This window comes from Chrysemys picta, chromosome 10, assembly GCF_011386835.1.
Source record: "Chrysemys picta bellii isolate R12L10 chromosome 10, ASM1138683v2, whole genome shotgun sequence".
NCBI lineage: Eukaryota > Metazoa > Chordata > Testudines > Emydidae > Chrysemys > Chrysemys picta.
Window position 1 is genome coordinate 42,176,077 of NC_088800.1, and position 23,365 is coordinate 42,199,441.

At 56.0% G+C, this 23,365-nt stretch overlaps 2 protein-coding genes across 4 annotated transcripts; one reads left to right on the forward strand and one right to left on the reverse strand.

Moving 5' to 3' along the window:
- Positions 1 to 1,475: 1,475 nt before the first annotated feature.
- On the forward strand, positions 1,476 to 11,798 carry PPIB (peptidylprolyl isomerase B). 2 transcript variants are annotated; one of them, XM_042851633.2, is made up of 5 exons: positions 1,476 to 1,673; positions 3,514 to 3,627; positions 5,113 to 5,206; positions 10,819 to 11,003; positions 11,407 to 11,798. In XM_042851633.2, the coding sequence occupies exons 1-5, from the start codon at positions 1,515 to 1,517 to the stop codon at positions 11,425 to 11,427; spliced, it is 573 nt and encodes a 190-aa protein (XP_042707567.1). In that variant the 5' UTR covers positions 1,476 to 1,514; the 3' UTR covers positions 11,428 to 11,798. The 2 variants fall into 2 exon arrangements, with proteins under 2 accessions (XP_042707567.1, XP_005281008.1); XM_005280951.5 differs by having other exon boundaries at positions 1,477 to 1,673; positions 11,418 to 11,798.
- Positions 11,425 to 20,779, reverse strand: SNX22 (sorting nexin 22). Of its 2 annotated transcripts, none has more exons than XM_005280952.5 (6): positions 20,610 to 20,779; positions 16,884 to 16,967; positions 15,866 to 15,970; positions 15,581 to 15,675; positions 14,183 to 14,256; positions 11,425 to 12,957 (listed from the first exon to the last, which is right to left on the reverse strand). In XM_005280952.5, the coding sequence occupies exons 1-6, from the start codon at positions 20,679 to 20,681 to the stop codon at positions 12,830 to 12,832; spliced, it is 558 nt and encodes a 185-aa protein (XP_005281009.1). In that variant the 5' UTR covers positions 20,682 to 20,779; the 3' UTR covers positions 11,425 to 12,829. The 2 variants fall into 2 exon arrangements, with proteins under 2 accessions (XP_005281009.1, XP_065414562.1); XM_065558490.1 differs by lacking the exon at positions 20,610 to 20,779 and adding an exon at positions 19,865 to 19,970.
- Between the last annotated feature and the right edge of the window lie 2,586 nt (positions 20,780 to 23,365).

Here is a 23,365-nt window from a genome sequence, read left to right on the forward strand (position 1 = left end):
GTTTGAAGAAGTGGGGTTTTTTACCCATGAAAGCTTATGCCCAAATAAATCGGTTAGTCTTTAAGGTGCCACCGGGCTCCTCAGTGTCTCTGCTCTAACTAGCTGTAGCTGGGTCCTGAATGCATCCCTACCACAAGTGAGTGAATACATGCCGCTAAGCTGTAGTTCCCGCAATGGGTTACTGTCCCCTGCTTCCCCTTGTGTGCTGGAGTAACTCAGCCCTGGACACTCAAGGCCAGAGCCAATGCTAGGCATAAGCAAACAAACTAATTAACAGGGTTCAAAAAAGAACTAGGTAATTCCATGGAGAATAGGCCAGGATGGGCAGGTTTGGTGGCCCTAGCCTGTTTGCCAGAAGCTGGGAATTGCCAATGTGGGACAGATCATTTGATGATTACTTGTTCTGTTCATTCGCTCTGAGGGCCCTGGCATTGGCCACTGTCAGAAGACAGGATACTGGGCTAGATGAACCTTTGGTCTTACCCAGTAGAGCCATTCTTATGTTTAGGGCCCTGAGCACCTCAGAAGGGCCCATATTTGCTTTGTATTGTAAGAACTTGGCTGTTTTAGTGGGGGGTGGGGAGGGAATATTCCTGCTAAGAGCCCCCAAGGGGCTAGTACCAAGCTGCATCACTTATCTGTCTCCTTGCAGAGAGCCGATGAGTCCCGGCAGATGGCTGAGAGCCCCCTGCTCACCGTAGGTCAGGATCTGGTTTGTAGGGTGACCATATTTCCCAAAGGTTAAACAGGACACCATGTGAGGCTAGCCCAAGTCGTCCTCTCTACCCCAGGCTGCTTGCCTGGGTCCTGCCTTCCCCGAGCCCTGCCTCCTTCCCTGCGAGGGTCTGGCACTGTCACTTCCTCCCTCCCCCGTTCCTCCACTCCCTCCCGTTGACAAAAGCGGGCATTTGCCCTGGCCGGTCCCTGACCCAGCTGGCAAGAACAAATGGGATAAATACCCCACTTCTGCCAAGGGAAGTCAGGCCGGCCGGGCCTGGGATTAGAAAAGGGACCGTTCTGGTCACAAGCAGGACACTGTCATTGGTCACCTGCCGGGTTTTGCTGCGGCCGGAGGCTGCCCGCAGCTCTAACCCGGGAGATGTAGTCCCCGGGCGGAGCGCGCCGTGCACCCTGGGAGCTATCCCTCGTGGATGACACTTGGCCCAATCGGCGCGCGCTGCTGCGCCCCGTCCTTCCGTGCCCGCTTCCCGTTGGCTAAGATGTGGCCCAATGAGAAACTGGAAACGTGGCAGGGTCTGGGGCCGGTTCCTGACCCCCCTCTGTCCGGGATGGAACGCGCTATCCTGGCTCGCTGGGGGGCGGTGGGAGTGTCGCCTCCCCTTCGGGATCGATTGGTTCCTTCCGTCCTGCGCCTGTAGGTGGTGGAGCGATTCGGGCCGTACCACTGTTAGGGCAGGGAAGCGGAGGCGTATCCGCCTCGGGCCGGGCGGTGCAGGGCTGGGGGTGGGCGCGCGGGTGGGCGGGGCTGGCGGTGCGGCGCTCGCGGGTCCCGGATGCTGGTGGCGCGGCGGGCGCTGTGGCCGGGCTGCGAGCGCAGAAGGATGAAGTTGCTGGTGGCCGCGGCGCTGTTGGGCGGGTCGCTGCTGGTGCTGCTGCTGCCGGCCGCCTCGCGGGCCGAGGAGCGCAAGAAGGGGCCCAAAGTCACCGCCAAGGTGGGCCGCCCCCTCCCGCCCGGCTCTCCTCATTCCCCCCGCCCCCCCTTTCCCTGCCTGGATCGCCCCCCCCCGCCGGGCCGCCCCTACCCCGCCCGGACCTCCTCATCCGCCCCCCTTACCCTGCCCGTATCCCTTCCCCCCGCCGGGCCTCCCCCCACCTCGCCCCCCTTACCCTGCCCGTATCCCTTCCCCCCGCCGGGCCTCCCCCCACCTCGCCTCCCCCCACCTCGCCCCCCTTAGCCTGCCCGGATCCCTCCACGCCCCGCCGGGCCTCCCCCCACCTCGCCCCCCTTAGCCTACCCGGATCGCCCCCCCCCCCCGCCGGGTGTCCCCTACCCCACCCGGACCTCCTCATCTCCTCCAACCCCCTTATTCTGCCCGTATCTCCCCCCTTCCCCGCTGGGCCTCCCCCACTTCGCCCCCCTTACCCTGTCCGGATCGTCGTCGTCCTCCTCCCCCTTGGCCTCCCTCACCCCCGGGCCCCCTACCCCACCCTGATCTTCCCCCGCCAGGGCACCAGGCCCGCCCTATCCCGCCCAGATCTTCCTCCTCGCCCGGATCTCCGACCCACTCCCCCGGGATCCTACCCCTCCTGGCCCCGAGCTCCGCACCCCAGCCGAAGCAGGCTGGACACGGCTCCCCTAGAGCAGGACGCGATGCCCGCTGCCTGACCCAGCAGCCCCCGGAGCTGTGGCCGCGCTGCCGGCCCCCGGGGGTTAGTGGGTCCCAAGGCCGGGTCTGGCCTTGCGGGGGTGGGTCGGAGCAGGGAAGGGGCGCGGGCCACTGGCTCCCTGGAGAAGGCTCAGACGGGTGCCCCTGAGCTGAGGTTTCCGTCCCTTCCAGCCGGGATCGCGTGGTCACTGCTCCTCTGGGCAGCCAGCAGGGGCAGCGGGCGCCAAGGGTGGGGGAGCTGAAGATGGCGGTGCCGCTGGCCTTTGTCGGTGTCTCGGTTAATCCCGGCCCCTCGTCAGTCCGGAGCCCTGGCCAGCCCTGTCCCAACCCGGGCGGAGTGACACGCACCAGGCACAGATGGCATCAGTGGGGAGGTCTGTCGGAGAGCAGGGGGTGAAATGACAGGGTTCCTTTAAACCACTGGAGTCTGGGATCTAGCGCACTCACCCATGGACGGGTGTGGGGCTGCAGGGAAGGGGCAGGCCAGCCTGTGAGCTGAGGCCAAAGCTGTTCTAGGAGTGGGAACCCCAAAAGCGAAGGCTCTGATGGCGAAAATTCTGGTGGCAGTTCTCTCTGAGCCCATTCAGCCTGCTGCCATCTCGTTGACTCAATGCCAGGTGGGGGAAGGTACCTGATAGCCAAGATTCCCTAGGCAGGAACCCCTGCCAAGCTTGGCTTAGGAGCCAGCTGGTGCATGAGTCTCAGTAATAGAAAGGTGTGTAGCTCCGAATATAGCCCTAGAGTAAAAGAGAGAGGCCCTGCCCTAAAGGGCAGATAGCGTGGTCTGATGGGGTTACTTGTGCTCCACATGGATTGGGTTGCTATGGAAAGGGCTAATATCCTGCTTTTTTTAAAGAGGTCTGTACGGTGTAGCCAAATGAACACTAAAGAGCTCTGAGCTTTGTAACCCCTCCCGATATTGAGCTTTATTCTCTGCCCCTCATGCTGCTTCTCAGAGTGGGGATGATTTACAGCTCATGGGCTGATTTGCAGCTGGATCCCAGGTACAAGAGCTGCTGTAACCCAGCCAGTCAGATAGGCTCCGTGCCTGGGCCTGGCACGGTGGGGAGGTGTCATCCGACTGGCTCCATTTGGTATTCCAAGTGCCACACCGTGGCAGGAGAAACAGGAATCCCTGGCTAACGCTGCCTCCCTTGTACCACAGGTGTATTTTGATCTGCGGATCGGGGACGAAGATGTTGGCCGGGTCGTGTTTGGCCTTTTTGGGAAGACCGTCCCAAAGACTGTGGAGAACTTCGTTGCTTTGGCCACAGGAGAGGTGAATGGACCCCTGGGCAATGCCCCTCACTCCAGTTTTCTAACTCACATGGAGTTGCAGTGTGCATGAGTTGGTGTTGGCCCTGGTGTGTGTACTCACACCCACTGCCTCCAGAAGCAGGGAGAAAGTCAGGTGCTGGGCTGGGGAGCAGTAGGGAGCTCGTTCCAGCAGCACAGGAGGTGTGTTTGTTGGTAGCATCCATATTAATTACAGGCTGGATATGGTCACTGGTTGAGCAGACCTTCCATTTCTCCTTGATGGGGTGTGCCAACTGCCTAGACGCTGGATCAGAGGGTAGTTATCCTTTGCAGGCTGATCTTGAGAATTACACTTAAGTTTATCCTAAATACACGTGAGGGGGGTGTTGCCTCAAGCCACAAAGACCTGTAAAAGGTCTAGCAGCAGTGCTCAGCATCCTGGCAGTTCAACCCTACTTTTGATACCCACCCTCTTCTAGTTCTGCCTAGGGGGAGGAGGAGTGAGTGGGGGAGCATGGTCTAGCCTGGGGGAGTCACCAAGATACTTCCCAGTCTCGTGCTGCTGCGCTGCCTGTGAACCAAACCCCAAGGGAATGGCAGTGCGGCATGTCCTCTTTTTTTATGTAACTGGCTATCAAAAGGCTGAAGCCTGAGGCCCAAGACTGAGATTTCTGAGTGCAATGCAGAAGGCTGTTTGCTACACCCCTTCTTCTGTGGGTAAGGTGGAGGGGTTGGTGCACAGCTGCCCACTGTGGAGAGATCAGATCCCTCACTGGCTCCCAGCACTTGGAGCCCTGATTCTTGTTCACCCCCTGCTGCTGAGGGCCAGGAAGTGTTCTCCAGCAGAGCCCTTGGCTCCGATCACTCACTGTGGTGAGCACTGCGTTGGGGCCTTTCAGTGGGAGTTGGATGTCTAACTCCTTTTGACCCATCTAAAAATCACAGCCCCTATCAGTACCAAACTCTTCTCAGCTCTGCCTTGCACTGGGACTGGAGACAAGTCCCACTACCCTCTGGGCTTGCTGGGGGCTAAAGCTCTTGGGACCCTGAGTTGGGATGCGTTGGAGAAGATGTGAAATTGCCCCAGGTTCCCATCCCTCCCCCTTCACCCAGCCAGCTCCTGTCCTTGCCCAATTGCCTACCTTAGCACTGAATTTGCTACTCTCCTGGTAATCACTGCTCAGCCTGCTCCCATTGAGCTGTTCCTGGACTCCCCCGCAACCCTGGCTGCAGGTTACTGCAGCACTGCATGCCTGATCAGTCACGTTTGAAAGGGTTTTTCCCCAACTATGAGGGCCAGAGACATAAATGAACAATCTAGCCTGCAGCCAGATCTGGCTTCCCCCACCAGCTCAACCTGCCCTGTCTGGAGGGAGTGCCTCTTTGGGGAGATGGGCAGGCAATGAAGCAGTGATGGGGGGGGGGGGGGGCGGACGGAGCAATCCCTTAGCTATTGCCCAGGCACTTGCTCCTCCCCTTGCCTCATGTTCACTCTCCTCTGTTCCAGAAAGGGTTTGGGTTCAAGGGCAGCAAGTTCCACCGTGTGATCAAGGACTTCATGATCCAGGGAGGAGATTTCACCCGCGGAGATGGCACCGGAGGTAACGCTGGGCTTGTGCCACCCTGCCACTATCCTGTGCTCCAGGCCATGAGCCTTGCTCATAGACTCCCTCAGGCTGTGAATCTGCTGCACTTGCCCAGTGCTCTGCAGAGCCCCTTTGGAGTTAGAGGCATAGGTGCCGACTCCATGGGTGCTCGGGGGCTGGAGCACCCACGGGAATAATTAGTGGGTGCTCTGCACCCACCGGCAGCCAAGCTGCCCCCTCCTCGCCTCCTTCCCCTCCCTCCCCCCCGATTGCACGGCGTCCCTGCTCCTCTCCCTCCCTCCCAGCGCTTCCCACCCCACCGCCTAACAGTCTTTTTTGGGGGGGGGACGACATGGCGCGCTCAGGGGAGGAGGCGGAGAAGAGGCAGGGTAGGGGCGGTGACTTGGGGGAAGGGGGTGGAATGGGAGCAAGGCTGGGATGGGAAACAGCAGGGTGGGGTGGGAACTTTGGGGAAGGGATGGAATGGGGGTGGGGCAGTACCCACCGGGCAGAGAGGAAGTCAACGCCTATGGAGGGGTTCTCCTGAGTCCTGCCGTTCCCCAGTACTCAGGCTCTTGCTCAGACACCGCCCTACCGGGCATCACCCTTGGTAGGGGGCTCCTGGCTGTTCTGTGAAGAAGGGTGTCCCAATGAGCAGCCAGGCCTGAGCTGAAGCGTCTCCCATCAGCTGGTGTAATCAGAACTCCAGCTTAGAAGGGGCACTTGCAGAACAAAGTAATTATTGACGGATCCATCCCCAGTCATCCAGTCCCAGCATCTGGCAGTCTGAGGCTTAGGGAAACCCAAGCATGGAGTTGTATTCTTGATCTTGGCTAATAGCCATTGATGGACTTATCCTGCATAAACTTACCTAGTTCTTTTTGAACCCAGTTATACTTTTGGCCTTTCACAACATCCCCTAGCATCAAGTTCCACAGGGTGACTCTGCGTTATGTTAAGAAATACCTTCCTTTTGTTTGTTTTAAACCTGTTGCCTATTCATTTCATCTGTGTGACCCCTGGTTCTTGTGTTATGTGAAGGGGTAAATAACACTTCCTTATTCACTTTCTTCACACCAATCATGATTTTATTGACCTCTATAATATCCCGCCTTTGTCATCTCTTTTCCAAACTGAACAATCCCAGTCTTTCTCTCTCCTCATATGGAAGCTGTTCCATCCCCCTGATCATTTTTGTTGCCCTTCTCTGCACCTCTGTTGCTAATATATCTTTTCTGAGATGGGGTGACCAGAACTACCTGCCGTATTCAAGGTGTGGGTTTACCATCGATTTATATAGTGGCAGTGTGATATTTACAACCTTATTATCTATCCCTTTCCTAATGGTTCCTAACATTTTTTTTTTTAAATACTGTCACTGCACATTGAGCAGATGTTTTCAGAGAAGTGTCCACAGTGACTCCAAGATCTTTCTTGCGTGGTAACAGCTAATTTAGACACCGTCATTTTGTATGTCTAGCCAGGATTATGTTTTCCAATATGCGTTACGTTGCATTTATCAACACTGAAGTTCATCTGCCGTTTTGTTACCCAGTTATGTGAGATCCCTTTGTAACTCTTTGCAGTCAGTTGAGTAATTTTGTATTATCTGCAAATTTTGCCACCTCGCTGTTTTACCCCTTTTTCCAGATCGTTTATGAATATGTTGAACAGCACTGGTCCCAGTACAGATCTCTGTGGGACCCTGCTGTTTACCTCTCTCGGTTGTGAAACCTGACCATGTATTCCTATCCTTTGTTTCCTGTCTTTTAGCCAGTTACTGATCCATGAGAGGACCTTCCCTCTTATCCCATGACAGCTTACTTTGCTTAGAAGCCTTTGGTGAGGAACCTTGTCAAGGGCTTTTTGAAAGTCTGAGTACACGATGTCCACTGGATCACCCTTGTCCACATGTGTTTGACTGCCTCAAAGAATTCTAATAGATTGGTGAGGCATGATTTCTCTTTTCAAAAACCATGTTGACTTTTCCCCAACAAATTGTGTTCATCTATGTGTCTGATAATTCTGTTCTTTACTGTAGTTTCAGCCAATTTGCCTGGTACTGAAGTTAGGCTTACCGGCCTCGCCTATGGAGCCTTTTTTAAAAATTGGTGTCACATTATTTATCCTCCAGTCATCTGGTACAGAAGCTGATTTAAGCGATACATTACATACCACAGTTAGTAGTTCTGCAGTTTTATATTTTGAGTTCCTTCAGAACTGTTTAATTTATCAGTTTGTTCCAAAGCCGCCACCTCTGTTGACACCTCATTCTGGGACAGTCCCTCAGATTTGTCACCTGGAAAGAGTGGCTCAGGTTTGGGAATCTCCCTCACATCCTCTGCAGGAAAGGCCAATGCAAAGAATTAATTTAGCTTCTCTAAAACGGTCTTGTCTTCCACACATGCTTCTTTAGCATTTCGATCATTCAGTGGCCCCACTGATTGTTTGCCAGGCTACCAGCTTCTGATGTACTTACATTTTTTTTTTGCTGTTTTTGTCTTTTGCTAGTTGCTCTTCAAGTTATTTTTTGGCCTGCCTAATTATACTTGTCTTGCCAGAGTTTATGCTCCTTCCTGTTTTCCTGAGTCAGATTTGACTTCCAATTTTTAAAGGATGTCTTTTTGTCTCAACCACCTCTTTTACTCTGCTCATAGTGGTGTTTTTTGGTCCTCTTACTATTTTTGGGTTTTTTAGTTGGGGCATACATTTAATTTGAGCCTTTATTATGATTTTAAAAGTTCCATGCAGCTTGTTGGCATTTCACTCTTGTGACTGTTCCTTTTAATTTCTGTTTAACTAGCTTCCTCGTATTTATGTATTTTCCCTTTTTGAAGTTAAATGCTACTTTGGTGGGCTTCTTTCGTATTTTCCCCCCTGCAAGGATGTTAAATTTAATTACATTATGGTTGCTATTACCAAGCGGGCCAGCTATATTCACCTCTTGGACCAGATCCTGTGTGCCACTTAGGACTAAATCAAGAATTGCCTCTCCCCTTGTGGCTTCCAGGATTAGCTGCTCCAAGAAACATTTATTAATGGTGTCTAGAAATTTTATCTCTGCATTCTGTCCTGAGGGGACGTGTACCTAGTTAATATGGGGATAGTTGAAATCTCCCGTTATTATTGAGTTTTCTTTTGTTGTAGCTTTTCTAATCTCCCTGAGCTTTTCGCATTCTCCATCACCATCCTGGTCAGGTGGTCGATAGTATATCCCTCTGCTATATTGTTGTTCTTCAAGCATGGAATTTCTATCCACAGAGATTCTATGGTGCTATTTCATTCATTTAAGATTACTATATTGGACTGTTTTCTTTTACATATAGCGCCATTCCCCCACCACAACCTACTTGGTCATTCCTATATATTTTGTGCCCTGGTATTACTGTGTCCCATTGATTATCCTCATTCCACCAACTTTCTGTGATGCCTGTAACTATCAATAGCCTCATTTAATACTAGGCACTCAAGTTCACCCATCTTAGTATTTAGACTTCTAGCATTTGTATACAAGCACTTATAAAAACAGTCAATTTAGTTGTCTGCCTTCATGTGATGTAACTGAATGGGATGCCTTTTCCTTTGACTTTCTCTTCAGCTCCTACCTGTATTCTCTCAACTTCTATCCTCTCCTTTTTATTAGGCTATAGAGAATCCCCGTTAATAGATCCTCCCCTAAGAGAAATCTTTGCCCACACCATGTGCTCCTCTATGCCCGTTGGCTTTCCCCCAGTCCTTAACTTAAAAAACTCATCTACAACCCTTTTAATTTTACTGGCCAACAGTCTGGTTCCATTTTGGACTAGGTGGAGCCTATCCTTCCTGTGTAGCCGCCTCCTTTCCCAAAAGGTTCCCCAGTTCCTAATAAAGCTTAAAACCCTCCTCCCTCCACCATTGTCTCATTCATGCATTGACACACTGCAATTATACCTGGCTAAATGGCCCTGCATATGGAATTGGAAGCATTTCAGAGGATGCTACCATGGAGGTACCTACCAGCCTAAATTTGGCCTCCAGAACCTCTGTCCTACCTTCTCTGTGTCACTGGTATCTACTTATACCACGACCACTGGCTCCTCCCTAGCGCTGCATATTAATCTAGCTAGATGTCTTGAGAGATCTACAACCTTTGCACCAAGCAGGGACTTCACCATCCGGTTCTCCCGGTTATCACAAATCCAACTGTTTGTGTTTCTAATGATCGAATCCCCCATTACTATTACTGTCTCTTCCTAATAACTGGTTCCCCTCCCCTGGAGGGGCATCCTCAGTGCGAGAGAACACCATGACATTATTTGGAAGAAGGGTCCCAACCATGGGATCGTTTCCCTCTGCTCCACTTTGATGTTCTTCTTCCCCAGGACTTTCATTCTCCTCAGCAGCACAGACTGGGCGATGGGGCTGCTCTCCTGGGTCCCAGAAAGTGTCCTCTGTGTACCTCTGTCTCCCTTAGCTCCTCCAGTTCAGCTACTCTGGGCTCAAGTGCCCTTATTCTGTCTCTAAGGGCCGGGAGCTGCTTGCACTAAATGCACATGTGCCACCTACCCACAAGGTAGGTAATCATTCAGTGCAATAAACTGGGTAGCCCCCGCTCTGCTGATGGACTTCTGCCTGCATTGTTTTTACTCTTGCAGCTTTTTTTTTGGAGGAGTGGGAGGTTTGATTGGCAGAACATGAGGGGATCTGGTTCTCACACTCTTCAGAAGTCTCTTGCAAAACTCTGCTGTTCGCTAGCTCCTCTGGTTGCTTAGGAGCTGGCTTTTTAACCCCCTGTTCTCCTTTATGGTCCCTTGACAAAGGGGCAGGACTACTCATGGGATTAGGAATGAAAGGCTGGCAGGTGAGAACCTTGTTAAGAAGCTCCCAGCCTGGCCTAGCAGGTGGCTAGGCTCAGCACTCAGGCCCCCCTCCCCCCCCCAACAAACCGACCACACACAGCAAGCGAACAGACAAGAAGCTCCACCAACGGTCGCTTAGTCACTCCTGCTCTAGCAGCTGCCCCTTGGTGCAACGTATCTTAGCTCCCTACCCTGACTCTTGCACTAGCAGCCAGGCGGGCATGTGGAAAAGGATGGGCACTATATGCCTTTAACAGTTCAGTCTCCCTGGGAGAGCCCTGGCCAACAATCCTTACACAGGAACTAGGAGGGCTTCTGCCTGGGACCCTTCCCTCTTGTTCATTCCTAAAGCTGAGCCACAGCTGTTCAAACAGAGACTAGCTCCTTACTGCGGATCTGTGTTGTGACTTGCAGAAGGTGGGTGTCCCCTGGCTCCTGCCCTGGGAGCTGTCTATAGAATGGGACCTATCCTCCTGTCTGCCACAGCACTGCTCTCAGCCACAGCTCAGTGCACCCCTCGCCTGCCAGCATGGGGCTCCCTGACCATAGCTGTGGCACTTCCCCTCCCTCCCAGAGGGTGTGTTGGTTCCTGTAGATGGAGGGAGGATTTCCCAGCAGCCTCTCCGAGGGTACTGAGCCCTGCATGATGGGGGTAGATGTGGGGTCTCTTCTCCCTGATGGAGGTTCCTGCCTCTCTGGACGTGCTAATATGCTCCTTTGGTGCCAGTGGTGGGAGCTGACCTGCATAGAACCCATGACTGTAAGCTGCTCCTCTTCTTTCGTTGCCAGGCAAGAGTATCTATGGTGACCGTTTCCCTGATGAGAACTTCAAGCTGAAGCACTATGGACCTGGCTGGGTTAGCATGGCCAATGCTGGCAAGGACACCAACGGCTCCCAGTTCTTCATCACCACAGTCAAGACTCCCTGGCTGGATGGCAAACATGTTGTGTTTGGCAAAATCCTGGAAGGGATGGTAAGGAGGAAGCCCCATCCCTGTGGAGAGGAGATACCTGGGGGGATGTGGGGTGGGGGAAGCACCCTCCCTGGCATGGCTGACCCATAGCTGGCTTTGTGTGCCCCAGAGGGAATGGGGGCTGGGCTGCATGTTAGACTTCGCTAGAGGGCCAGACAGAGCCCATAGCTGCTGTGTCCCTGGAAACAAAGGCTGAAGGGGGTGAGTCTAGTATTGTCCTGGCTCCTGGGAGAGGAGGCTCCTTGTATACGTTTTCTGGAGCAGGCCTGAGGGTGAGACAAGGGAACAGCTGGGAGTTACACTTAGAGCTTACCAGCTGGAAAAGGGGAAAGGGTGGAAACACCCCTCTCAGCTTTGGCTGTCAGGGGACCCTGTGCATAGGCACATCCCATCCTCACTGTAGGTGTCCCCTAGGATGTGGTGAGGAAGGTGGAGAACACCAAGACGGACAGTCGGGACAAGCCCCTGAAGGATGTCACCATTGCTGACTGTGGCACCATCGAGGTGGAGAAACCATTTGCCATTGCCAAAGAGTAAACCATCCTGCCCCAGCACCAGGGCAGGGCCATGCAGCCAGAGCTGGCCTGTGAAGGGCTGTGATGCTCCACAGGGCCCCTCGGCTCTAGCTACCTTCTGGGTGAGCAGCAGCTGTACCCTGCCACCAACCTCCTGCCCGGCCTCTCCTCCCATTCTCTGTGACCTAACACATTCTGTCTGGCCAGCAGAGGGGGTGTGGGTCCATCACTTTTGTAAGAAGCACATGCACCAATAAATGTGATCAGTGTGTTTTTTATAGCATTGCCTGGAGTGGGCTTCCTCTAGGGCCTGAATGTCCCCCAGCTTCTGAGAAGGCACAGCTCACAGCCCCTCCATAAATAGATTCTTCCTGAGCAGGGCAGCAACCAGCCTTTTGCTTCTTTTATGTCCCACTACTGTGCCTAAGGCATTTGAACAGGGAGCTTGGAGGCACCTGACCTGCTTTGGACCTCAGGGAAGGCAGGGGTGGTGTCTGCACCTCCCTGTCTATTGCAGGGTGGTTCCCCTGGCAGGGGTTGCACTTCCTGCTACTGCTAGCACAGTCCCTGGGACCCACTCATTCTCCCCTAGTGAGTACATCATCCCCCACCACTTGGGTACAGTGTGGTACAGGCAACGCACCCAGTGGTGGGGCTCTGCCCAGTACCTTATCCATGAGAAAATCCTGTAGTTGCAATTAGGCTTTTGTCTTCTTTTGCCCCTTGGCTGAGGCCAAATAGGGCATGTTATACACACAGTTTATGGGTTCTAGTCCCAGATAAATACAGTGCAGCCGCTATCTTCAAACCAGACCTGAGTGATTTATTGCCTATATACATCTGCACAGTTCCCTTTAGCCTGCAGGAGGCCAATCCTGGGGCTCTGCATGGGTCTGAGACACCATCTCCCCCTCCCCCCAGGCTCTATCTAGCCTGGCAGGGGCAGGAGCCTGGCCACCCCAGCCATAGTGCAGGTGGCAGCACTTCCACTTGCTATGGCCAGAGACAGCACTGCTGGAGCAGTTAGGGTCTGGCCTGACAGCTACCCCTTCGTTACAAGTGCTCACTGAGAACAGTCCCTCAGGAGCTTCCAGCACAATCTCCATGTGTGTTAGGCACCAGCCCCTAGGCTCAGCAGCATCTCCCCCTTTTGTCCACCCCATGTGTGGGAAGGCAGGAACAAGTCCCAGGGGAAAAGAAGGCACAGCCACTGAGATACGTCAGCAATTCCTAGATAGGACAACCGAGCGGTGCTCCCACTCCAGTAGTGGGGCTGGTGAAGCCTGAGCAATGGCTCTGTGGTGGATATCCTCATGAGCCCTGCTGGCTAAGCACTTGGGGCTCTGCCAAGCACTTTGGGACTGCCTTCCCCCAGCAGGAGCTTGCTGGTCTGTAGAAGCCTCGCAACACACCACTCAGAACTATGTCTGGCAGCAGCTCTGCAAAACAGGAGAGGAAAGGGGTTAAAAGCACAGCTGTTTCTTGGCAGCAGCAGGAAGACTGGAACTAGACCAAACTCTGGGAGCAGAGCCCTGCAGGGGATTTTTTAATCTTATTCCTGCGGGGTTCCAGTCCCACTGCAGCGCTCCAGCCTGCAGGAGTTAAAGGGGGACCAGATACCAGATTCAGCTCCCCACCCTCTCTTACATTAAGATTTAGAACCAGGTGGTAGCCCAGGAACTGCCAACAGTTCCTGTTTCCAGCCTTGCTGACAAGACAGGGCTGCTGCAGGGCATCAGATCCCCTCGGCAGGGGGAGATGGGCTAATGGAACTGCAGCTAACCTATTCCAGCCATCACCCATGCTCCCCACTGGCCCAGCTTGTCTAAAGGGTTCCAAGAAGCCCTTTACAAGCTGAGCCAGGTTCTAGGCTGCATGTTACCCCCCCGACAGACATTGGCCCCATCCTTATATGAAAAAGCATTTCACACACAAGTAGAGCATGTCTAACAGCAGCCTACAGCACTGCATGGCAGGAACTAGAGTACTGTATGCTTCTGAAACAATGGGAGGGGGAATTAGGACAGCAGAATAGACCCCACTGCAAAATTTGGCAAAAAACTTCCCCAGGCCATTGTTCTGGACAGTGCAGTTGTGGGCAGTTTTTACGTCTTCTCACCAGGGCCTTTGCCCTCTTCCAAGCTTTCTAGGGAAGGATGGAGCAGGGGGTGGTTAGAAAAAATCTTTTTTCTCCTGAAGACCATTCCTGCCCGGCACGCTTGCATGGGCGAGATGCCAGGCTGCAGCAGCTGGACTGTACAAGAGGGAAAAGAGGTCAGGCCCCATTGAGACCTTTGTTCCTCTTGGTTTTGTGAAATGTGCCTTTTGGGGAAGCAGGTGGGTCCTGCTCTGCTCCCAGTAACGCTCAAATGGCCCCTGTGTGGGGAGCAATTGTAGGGTTTAAACCTCATGCACTTGCCAAATATGCTGCCAAGGGGCAGTTTTGCTGCAAATGTGAGTAGAGAAGAGGGGCAGCACCTCACAGTACACCCCTCCTTAGTAAAGGGAACCAGCTTGCAGGATGCCAGCATCCCTTTGGGAGCAGCAAACACCCAGAAGAGGCTGTTGGGGGCAGCCTGCCCAGGAGCAGGGGAATCCGTGCCCTCAGCCCAGCACACATTTCCATTGCATCACCTGCCCCAGGACCCGGTGCCCCTGCCTTACCTGTAGAGGAGGGAAGCACATATGGGTCTCTGTGGAAGATCATAACCGGCCGGTGGGAGAGCAGGAAGCCGTGGCTGTAATGAGAGAGGCCAATGAGGACCTGGCTTTTCTGGGGCAGTGACATGAGTGGCTAGTGAGAGCAGCCTGACAGGCTCCCCCCCACACCGTCTCTCCAGTGCCTGGGTCCTGGCAAGGCAGGTGCTGGCCCAGCTGGATGGGGGTGGGCATGGGGCATAGGTTCACTAGTGCCCAGTGGGGCTCTCACATGCCTGCACTGTAGCTCCTAGGCAGGTTCCCTTTTGCTCTATAAGGGAGCTCCTTAGTGCAGCCCATCTTCCCCCATTGGGGGGTAGCAGATCGGCTCTCCCAGCCAGCAGGGGATTTCCTTACCCGCAGGGATCTAGACAAAGCGGTTGGAAGGTGGGGCTGTTTCTTCCAACTGAACCAGTGGAGGGTGGGGGGGGGGGACAATAACTGTGCAAGCCATTTGATGAGGGAGCTGAGCCCCCACTGCTGGGAGAATTGTTCTAGAAGCAGCCAGCCACCAGGAGGTGCCCTTGCCCTGCAGGTGGCCCAGCTAGCGAGCCCACGAGCTAGGACCCCCATCCAGAGCTTGAGCAGGTCAGCCAGCAACTGGGAGCCCTGCCATGAGCCCCCTACAGCTGGAGTAAGGTCCCAACAGTCGCACTGGGTGGAGCACAGGGCCTGGGAGGAGGCAGAAGGGCGACTTCCCTCCTCAGACTGTAAGAAAACAGAGTCAAGGGAGTGAAGGGCCCAGGCCCTTGGGGGCTGGAGGGGGGACAGGTGCTGCCCTCCCCTCTGTTAGACAGAGGGACATACAACCTTGGAGACATCAGGGACCAGGTGCATCTTATCTGTGGCTGAGTTTGCACACAGGCAATTTAAATCTGTTCTGGGTAGGGGAGCACAAGTTCAACAGCTGCTAAGAGCTGCAGCTGATGCCCTGTGCTGGTGCACTAAGGGCAGGGTTGCTAGGGCAGCCCCCTGCTGGAGAAGCATGGAACTGCTCTGCTGCACAGGTGAGACGCCACAGCCTAAGGGGCTGAGCAAACAAAGGAAGAAATCCCCATTGTAACACATTGTCACTCCTAGTCAGGCAGCCTTAGCCTGCCTGCCAGGGAGCATGAGCAATTAGCCCCATTTCACAGATGGGGAAATGGCATTCGAGAGAGGGGATGGGACCTTTCCAGGGTCATCTAGCAAGTTACTGGCACAGCTGGGATTAGAACCTAGTGGCTCCAGCCACTAGGCAATGCTGCCTAACATGAACACTAACCCCTTCAGCCCCTCCCATGCCCAGGGAGGGCACCAAGGAATCACTTGAGCTTGGAGACTTTGGCTTCCACCAGTGGGCGCCCCAGGCCTCGGGATACTCACTCCAGGCTGCTGGCCTTGGCATCCTGCTGAAAGTGCCTGAGCTTCAGGAAATCCAGCAGATCCTTCGGCAGCTCCTTGTTATAGTACAGGACGCCCTGCAGCAAACAGAGTGGGCAGGTTAGAGCTCGCCAGAGCCCCTCGCCCCATGGTGGGGGGGACACCCAAGCAGAGAGCACTTGGGCCTTTCTAAGGGAGCAAGCCCAAGTCCACTCCAGGGGGCTCAAACCCAGCCCAGGAGTCACCAGTGATGGAGTCCCAGGCGCGGGCTGTGGGGAAACATCCTACCTGAATGTAAACCTCCAGGCCCTGCCGCCGCTGCTCCTGCACCTTTGACATCCAGTTGGGGACTCGCTTGGGGGGGAAATCTGGGACCTTGCACATCTTCTTTATCTAGGGCAGAACATGGTGTTACCATCAGACAGAGTCACAGCCCACCTGCTGCTTGTAGCTACAGGACACCAGGGTCCTGTGGGGCCCTGGGCTAGAGGTTCTGCTCTGGGGATCCATGTACCACACCATGGCAGGAGGACCCCTCCCCTCTGACACAGCAGCATTGAGCCCCCTCAGGAGCTGCAAAGGTCTCTTCTCCTCCCAGCACCAGCAGGGGTGGCAGCATGCCCCCACCTCTTCAATATTACACCCCAGTTGCTGGTTCATCTGCTTGGGTGGGCCCCAGCATTCCTCCCCTCCTGCCAGGATCCTCTATCAGGGTGGTGCTGGTGAGGCCTCCAGGGGTTTTTGCATGAACACCCCTGTGAGATAACACAGGTCCCCTTCTCACAGTGACAGGCTCAGGCAGGTGTCGCCATGTCAGTTACACTCTGTCATATTTTCAAGCCCTTTTTAAAAAAAACAAATAAAAACAGAAGGTGAGTAAACAACGCCTCAGCTCAGGCTGATGCTGCCCAGGCCTTAATCTGGTGCTGGCTGAAGGGCTGTGGGCCACAGGCACAGTGCAGCTCGGGGAAGAGAACTACATAGAGGTCCATGTTATCCCATCTCCCTGTTCCAGTCACGCAGGGACGCGACTTCCCTTGTAATTGGCAGGTGCCCAATCCGCGAGCATACCCCGGAGGAGCAGAACATAGACAGGGAGACAGACTAACATCTGGCAACACACGTGTGGAGGAAATGCTGCCAGACAGCACATTTGCAGGGATGAATTCCTCAAAGGCAGCAGCTGGGCCCTGTGGCAGTGGAAAGAGCAGTCCCTGGGGTTTGCTGTGCAGCACAGCAGGCGGCAACGGTAACATGCAGTTTACCCCCGCTCCCCATTCCAGCTGCTTGCCCGGCCGGCCCTCACCCTTTTATGCAGGGCATGGAACTCGCTGTAGCGCTTCTCAATGGTATGTTTCCGGCCATTGCACAGCACCTCCACCGTAAACACCTGCAACGGCACAGGAGAGACGTGAAACAGGCCTGACAGGCCCCAGTCTTAGTGCAGAAATACGTAATAAGAGCACCCCATTCCCAGTACCCTCAGCCCCCTCTCCCCAGCTGCCCAGACTGGAGAAGGGACATTGCTTCCCTGTAGCCCTCGGGTGGGGCAGCTGCTCACAGGGCTGTGAAACTGCAGTGTTTGCTTAGCAGTGAAAGCAGTCGTGTTCCCTCTCCCAGAATGCACTGCAGCTGTGTAAGCACAATCCAGTGTCAGGCTGAAGCAAACAGTCACAAAAGGCTCTTTCAGAGCAGGTTCTGGCTCCAGCCGGGAGGGGAGCAGTGCGGCTAGAGAAATTCCTCTCTTGCAGGGCACAGCCCTGCCATCCTTAGCATCTGCAAACTGGCTGAAAGGCCTCATGCAACCAACAGGCCAACACAGCTCAGCTCCCTGAGCTCAGAAATCCATTGCATCTCCCATCCTGCCGCACCCTGCGCAGCAGAAATAGAGGAGACGCTGCCACCATCACATGTAGGGCGGAGCATGCTCTGCCTGAGCAGTGCACAGCTACATCAGAGTCATGCTAGGGTAGCACATGAAGAATTGCAGCCAGCTGGCACTGCAAGGAGGCTGGGCGTGGACAGGACATAGCTAGGAATTGGGCCGGACCACCCGCCTGTCAAAGAGTGCCAGCGATCATTAATGATCAGCTGTCAGCGCTGCCTCACATTGGAATATGGCCCCTCCAGCAGCGCAGCACCCCATAGCCCCACACAGGGCACCAAAGTGAGCATTGATACCATGGCAGCGCGGAGGTCTCCCATCCAAGGGCTGACCATGTTTAACCCTGCTTAGCACATGAAATCTAACAACGGCTGCACAATTGCACATTGTGCGTGCACACGTCCGTCTGACACACTGTGGTGGGTAGAGCCGAGCTAATGCAGCAAGGCTGTTCTCGTGAGCCCAGCAGCGTTTGCCTGCACCATGCTCACACCCCTCATGCGTTCGTTTCGCTCCTCCTAGTGTTGGACACATGAGCACGGCAGGCAGCAGGTCGCACAAGCTTCCCTCGCGCAAGGGGTTGGAATTGGCTCTCTGGCTGAACAGTTGCTCAACACAGCAGGACAGAACCCTGAAACTCCTCACCAGCGCCTGGCACAGAGGACAATTAAATGAGCCAGGCAGAATCTGGCCATGGCCTCCCCAGCCATGACAGTACAGAATTACTCAGTGTCCCATAGTGACACAAGTCAAATTCCAGCCAGCGCCCAGGCTAGATGGCTCACAGCAGCCTCATCTCCTGCGAGTGACTTTGAAACCAGGCCTAGGCAGCCAGAAAGGAGGGCATTCAACATCTCCTAGAATTCTCACAAGGGGCCCTCAGCTCTCTCCCCCTCCCCACACACAGGCCAAGCCCCAGGGGCTCCTCAGTCCTCATCCAATCAGGGAACCAAAACAATCTCACAACCAACTAACTGGGACCAGCTCACAGACCCCCTCTACCCCCAGCCTCCTGGTGGTGCCCAGATGAGAAGACGTGCTTAGTGCATGCCAGCGGCACAGTGACCTGCTCGTGCCCATGCTGGCAGCAAGACAGGGGAAGTCCCTCAGGTCAACACCCAGGGCTGGGCTGCTGGCCAAGCACACCTGCAGCGAGGCAGACCCTGTTGCCAGTCACATCAAGGCTGAGTCTCTCCAGCAGAAGCGGGACATGAAGGGAGCCTGACCCAGCGTAACAGGGCTTGGGCAGGCAGGGAAGGACACTGTAGCTAAGACAGCCAGCACGCTCCATGGATTTATAAGCAGGGGAACAGGGGGAGTGGTGTTGCCTCTGCACACAGCACTAGTGAGACCATTCCTGGATCCCGCATCCATCTGCTCTCTGCCTGATGTTGATGGGTCACAGGGGACTGCAAAGCAGAGCAGGCCCGGACAGTGCAGGCAGTAGTGAAGTTTGATCCACTTGCCTTCCCCAGCTGCAGGAAGTGAAGGGGGGAATGTTTAACAGCTGTGCAGACAGACAGCCACTGGGTGGGGTCAGAGCTGGGGAGGGGCTGTTGAATCAGCAGGTTGGGAAAATGTTGAGTATGTTGGCTGGCACCACATGGGGCTTCTTCAGCAGCCTGCTCTCCTGGGGAAGGCAGGGAGCCCATAGGCCAGCACAAACCCCTCGGGCTTAGGGCTGCAGGAGGGAGGAAGGAACAGAGAGAAAGTGAACTCAAGTCCCCAGGCCAGGCTGCTGCCAATCAGCCAGGGAGTTTTACCGGCTCCCACCTGGCCAGTGTGGTTGGAGCAGGGAGGGGATGATGGCGGGCTGCTGACTGATGCCATAAAAGAGCTTGGGGGGGCCCTTCTCTGGGCCTTGGCTTCACCCTGCTCCATTGCCCTCCCATGCAGAGGGATGAGCTGTGGAGGAGTTATTGGAAGGGTTTAACCCTTTCTCTGCCTTACAGAGGGCTGGCATGTTTATAACCAGACAGGGACTTGTGCTTATGGCACACACCAGCCTCAAGCCCTGTAGCTTTTACATACTGCTGAGGGGGGGGGTCAAGCCACAACTCCTGAGCCCACAGCCAGCTGCAGTGCTGGGGGTTAGTGTCCCAGCAGCAGACCCCAGACTCAGACCCTGGGAGAGCAGCAAACACACACAACTCTTACTCCGCTGGGCTGGAGGGACCTCAGCCCGGAAGGTGCTGGGACAGCACGGTCCTGAGGACTGCCGAGAGAGCCAGCAAGGGGGGCGGGACAGGCCCTGGCTCACGGAGTCCCCAAGGGGGAGAGTGATCTCTAGGGCCTCCGAGAGGGAGAAAAAGCCATTGGTCACTCGCCTACTATTAACTGGCTGAGACTCTCCCTGTGGATGGATCCGGGCAGCTGTCGGGTGGGAACCGCTAACTACTGACCTGGCTCATCCTGCTCCAGCCCCCTGTTCTCTCCAGTGGGGCTTGTCTCCCGGGGGTGCCACTATTGCACCCGCATTGCCGCCCCCCTCCGCCACCAGGGCACAACCTGAAACGGTTTATAAAGAATTTCCTGCGCTAGGAGAAGTTGCCACAAGCCCCCCCGGCGGCAGGAGCCAGGTGAGCCCCGGGGCAGCCGCGGCGGGTGGGCTGGTCGCGCCACAGGGCGGAGCAAGCCCCGGCCTCGGATTTCTGTTACTCACTAATGGGGCCGGGACACTAAAAGGGAGAAGCTCTGGAGTCTCCGTGCCCCACCTCGGGCTCCTTGGCTGCTGGCCCCAGTGCACCAGCCCCCCAGCGGGGCACCCCTCGGATCCCCCTTCCGCGGCTAGAGGCTCGCCGCGGCACCGGGCAGTGAGGTCCCGGCGCGACGTGACCTAGCTGCGGACTGGGGCTGCGCCGGGCCCCGGGACTCCGCAACTGCGGGGGGAGCCCACGGGCCGCAGCGACTCGCCCCTGGACGCGCAGCGCCAACTCCGCCACCCCGGGCCCGCTCCCCTCAGCCAGGTGCGGTCCCCGCCCGGGCGGACTGAGCCGCCCCCCCAGCCGCGGGGCCGCACGTGGGCGCCGGGCTCAGCCCGGGTGCTCCAGGGCGACGCGCCACGGGGACCGGGAGCAGCGGCTGGGAAGCGGGGGAAGGAACCAGCGGCAGCCCGGGGACCCCCCAGGACCGGACCGGACACCTCACCGTGTGCGTCTTCTCGGGGCTCGGCTCGGCCTCGGCCCCCGGCCCCACCGCGGGGATAGACACCGCGATCATCGCGCCGCCGGCCGGGCTGGGGAGCCCGCTCCATTCATCGCCGCCCCGCCCCGGGCCCCGCCCCCGGCGCCTGCCCGTAGCACGCGTCTATCCCCGCTCGGGACTGGCTCCCGGCCGCCCCCAGCGCCCAGCCCCCGAGACAGCCTGGGGCATGGCACCCAGGGGCCGCCCTGCGCGGCGGTTAGCCTGGCACCGGGCCACCACACCGCCCAGCTGGAGCCGGGCACCTCTGCTGTGTCACCAGCTGTAATCCGGCCAGCAGCGGTAACCCTGGCAGGGACTCATTGAGGACCTAGGGGCGCAGACACCAGCGAGGGCTGACAGCCTGAGTCCGACCCTGGGTCTGCGTCTTCGCTGCTAGTGTTCCCCGGGCTAGCCCAGCTGTGCCTCCCTGGGCCTCAATTGCACTGTACCCAGTGCCTGCCTACCAGATAACTTTGTCATTCATTCACTCTGATTGAAGGTTTCGCGTGCCAGTCATACATTTTAACGTTGGTTGCCTTCCCCCTGATATAAAGTCTCCCCCAGGAAAGGGGCGGGGGGTTAGTGGCTATTCACTGCAACCTTCTGCATCTGCATGGAACCACAACCTGGGGCAGGGAGAATCCTCTGCCTTTACAGGTGCAGTGCACAGAGAGCCCAGGGACAGCCCCCCCTCCCAGGTACGCATGTAAACACCCACCCACACCCACCGTCAGTGCTGGTGGTGGAACACTCGGAATCCTATATCAAGAGCTCAGGCCAAAGGAGCATGTTACTGCTCCTCCCCCCAGGAATAACTGCAGGGCCTACAAACAGAATGGATTTCCCCACTGTTCTGCGTCCATGTAAGGGGTTCCCATTCCATTCTGTGTGAGTGTCCAAGCCTGGCCCCACAGCTCAGGTCTCTTCCCCGCAGGAAAGAGAAGTGACACCTCGGCCGGCTGCTGTTTTACTCAGACCTGCAGGGAAAAGACGAAGCAGAATCCCCCCATTCCGCTTTCACTTCTTATTTCTGCTAAAGGCCCCCACTGCAGTGAAATGAGCAGAACAGCAGAGGCAAGAGGAAGGATCCCTGCACACGTGGCCCCAGGGAGAAGCGCTGGGGCTAGGAGGGAGCTAGGGGCACTTGAGATATCTTGGGGAGCTAATAGTGCTGGCTAGATAACCACAGCACAGGCACGAGTTGGCCAAGCTCCCCCTGCCTCTAGACTGGCTGATGCCCTTCAGTTCCCGCAGCCCTCAGCTACTCCAGCCCAGGACACCTCCCCCACACAGCTCTGCCAGTGCCCCTCAAACCCAGCCTGCAACCCCTGCTATTCTAGTGCTGGGTTCCCCTTAAATCCCCCCAGGCCGAAGGAGCCGGTGTGCCGGCGCTGGCTGTCCATGGTGGCTCTATTTAGCTAATCCCTGATTGCTCCAGGGTTTACCTCCATTGCTGACACCCGTCTCGGGCATTAGTGAAGGGGTTAGGGGGCTGGGAGGCACACTCTCACAGCACACCAGTCCAGACCCAGAAGAGCAGGGTCAGTGAGAGATCCCATATGATGCACTTCAGGCTGTAATCTCAGGATGGGTTGGGGTGATGAAGGTTCGTTTGGCAACAAGGACTTGGTGGAGCCAGAAGGTTGAGATACCACTGCTGAGGCTAGGAGCCTGAGACAAGGCTCTATCATGCAATGTTGGGGAGGGAGGGGGACTTTTCCTGGGCCTGTTTTCAGGCTGGGTTGGCATCACTCATATTCACGGTTGTGGGTAGATTTGTGGGGTCCGCTTGGAGGTCACTTACAGGGCCTGAGCTTCATGTGTGTGTGTGTGGGAGTGCTGTTAAGGTTAGCTGGTGCTGTGCTCCTCCCTGGGATCAGTGACACAGGCTCTTCCTTTTCTTCCATCCTGCTATAGATGTGGGTTCGTTTGGCAGTGGTGAGCCCAGCTCTGAGCTGGGGCTAAAATCCCCCTGGGGGGGTTCTGGCCTTGCCTTGCCTGGGAAAGGGAAAACACGGGGTGGGATGGGAATCCGCGTAGCCTGCAAGGCAAACAGGAGCCAGCGCAAGCAAGAGCTGCAGCCAAGTCCCATTCCATCATCCCAGGAGCAGGCAGCCAGTACGGTGCTAAGCCAAAGAACAAGGGCTCTGCTGTGTCTCCCTGTAGCGCTGGGGACATCAGCATGTGAGCCACTGCCAAGGCAGCAGCCCAGCAACACTTCAGCAGCCAGCCGGCATGCTCAAGAAAGTGAGTTTGGCTGTGGTTCCTGGCCCCTCAGCTGAGGCAGGACAGACAGGCTCAGGGAGAACGAGACAGGAAGTCACAGAGACTGAGATCCTCGGCGTGCAGTCTGCTGGCCTATCCTTCACTTCAGCACCATTGGGGCCACATCCAGCCCTGTTAGGAACAGACCCAGTCCCAGTGAAGTCAGTGGGAGCTGTGCCCTCTTACATGTCTGAATTTGACCCAAGGTCTGTGCTTGGACTCTCACCCCTGGCACTCAGCCACCCTTTGTTCTGCCTCTTTGTTACCTAGCTGCTTTCAGAGTACGCAGCTCCTAAAGCAAATACACCGTCTCTTCCCTGTGGGCCAGGTGCCCTGCAGCACACGCTGCAAGCAGTGGTGCATTTGCCTGCCGACTGCATAGGGCGGGGCAGGCTATAAGGACAGGTGTTTTCCATGCAAACTTTGAACAGAGGCACAGAATATGGAGCAACAAA

What these genes read in the sequence shown, in the direction of transcription:
- SNX22 (XM_005280952.5), bottom strand. Translation starts at nt 20,681, where the DNA reads ATGATCGCGGTGTCTATCCCCGCGGTGGGGCCGGGGGCCGAGGCCGAG. An exon ending in GCCTGGAGGTTTACATTCAG is followed by an intron (nt 15,676 to 15,865) that starts GTAGGATGTTTC and finishes TGTTTGCTGCAG; the next exon opens with GGCGTCCTGTACTATAACAA. An exon ending in GCCAAGGCCAGCAGCCTGGA is followed by an intron (nt 14,257 to 15,580) that starts GTGAGTATCCCG and finishes CTCTCATTACAG; the next exon opens with CCACGGCTTCCTGCTCTCCC.
- PPIB (XM_005280951.5), top strand. Translation starts at nt 1,515, where the DNA reads ATGCTGGTGGCGCGGCGGGCGCTGTGGCCGGGCTGCGAGCGCAGAAGG. An exon ending in CCGCGGAGATGGCACCGGAG is followed by an intron (nt 5,207 to 10,818) that starts GTAACGCTGGGC and finishes TTTCGTTGCCAG; the next exon opens with GCAAGAGTATCTATGGTGAC. An exon ending in GCAAAATCCTGGAAGGGATG is followed by an intron (nt 11,004 to 11,417) that starts GTAAGGAGGAAG and finishes GGTGTCCCCTAG; the next exon opens with GATGTGGTGAGGAAGGTGGA.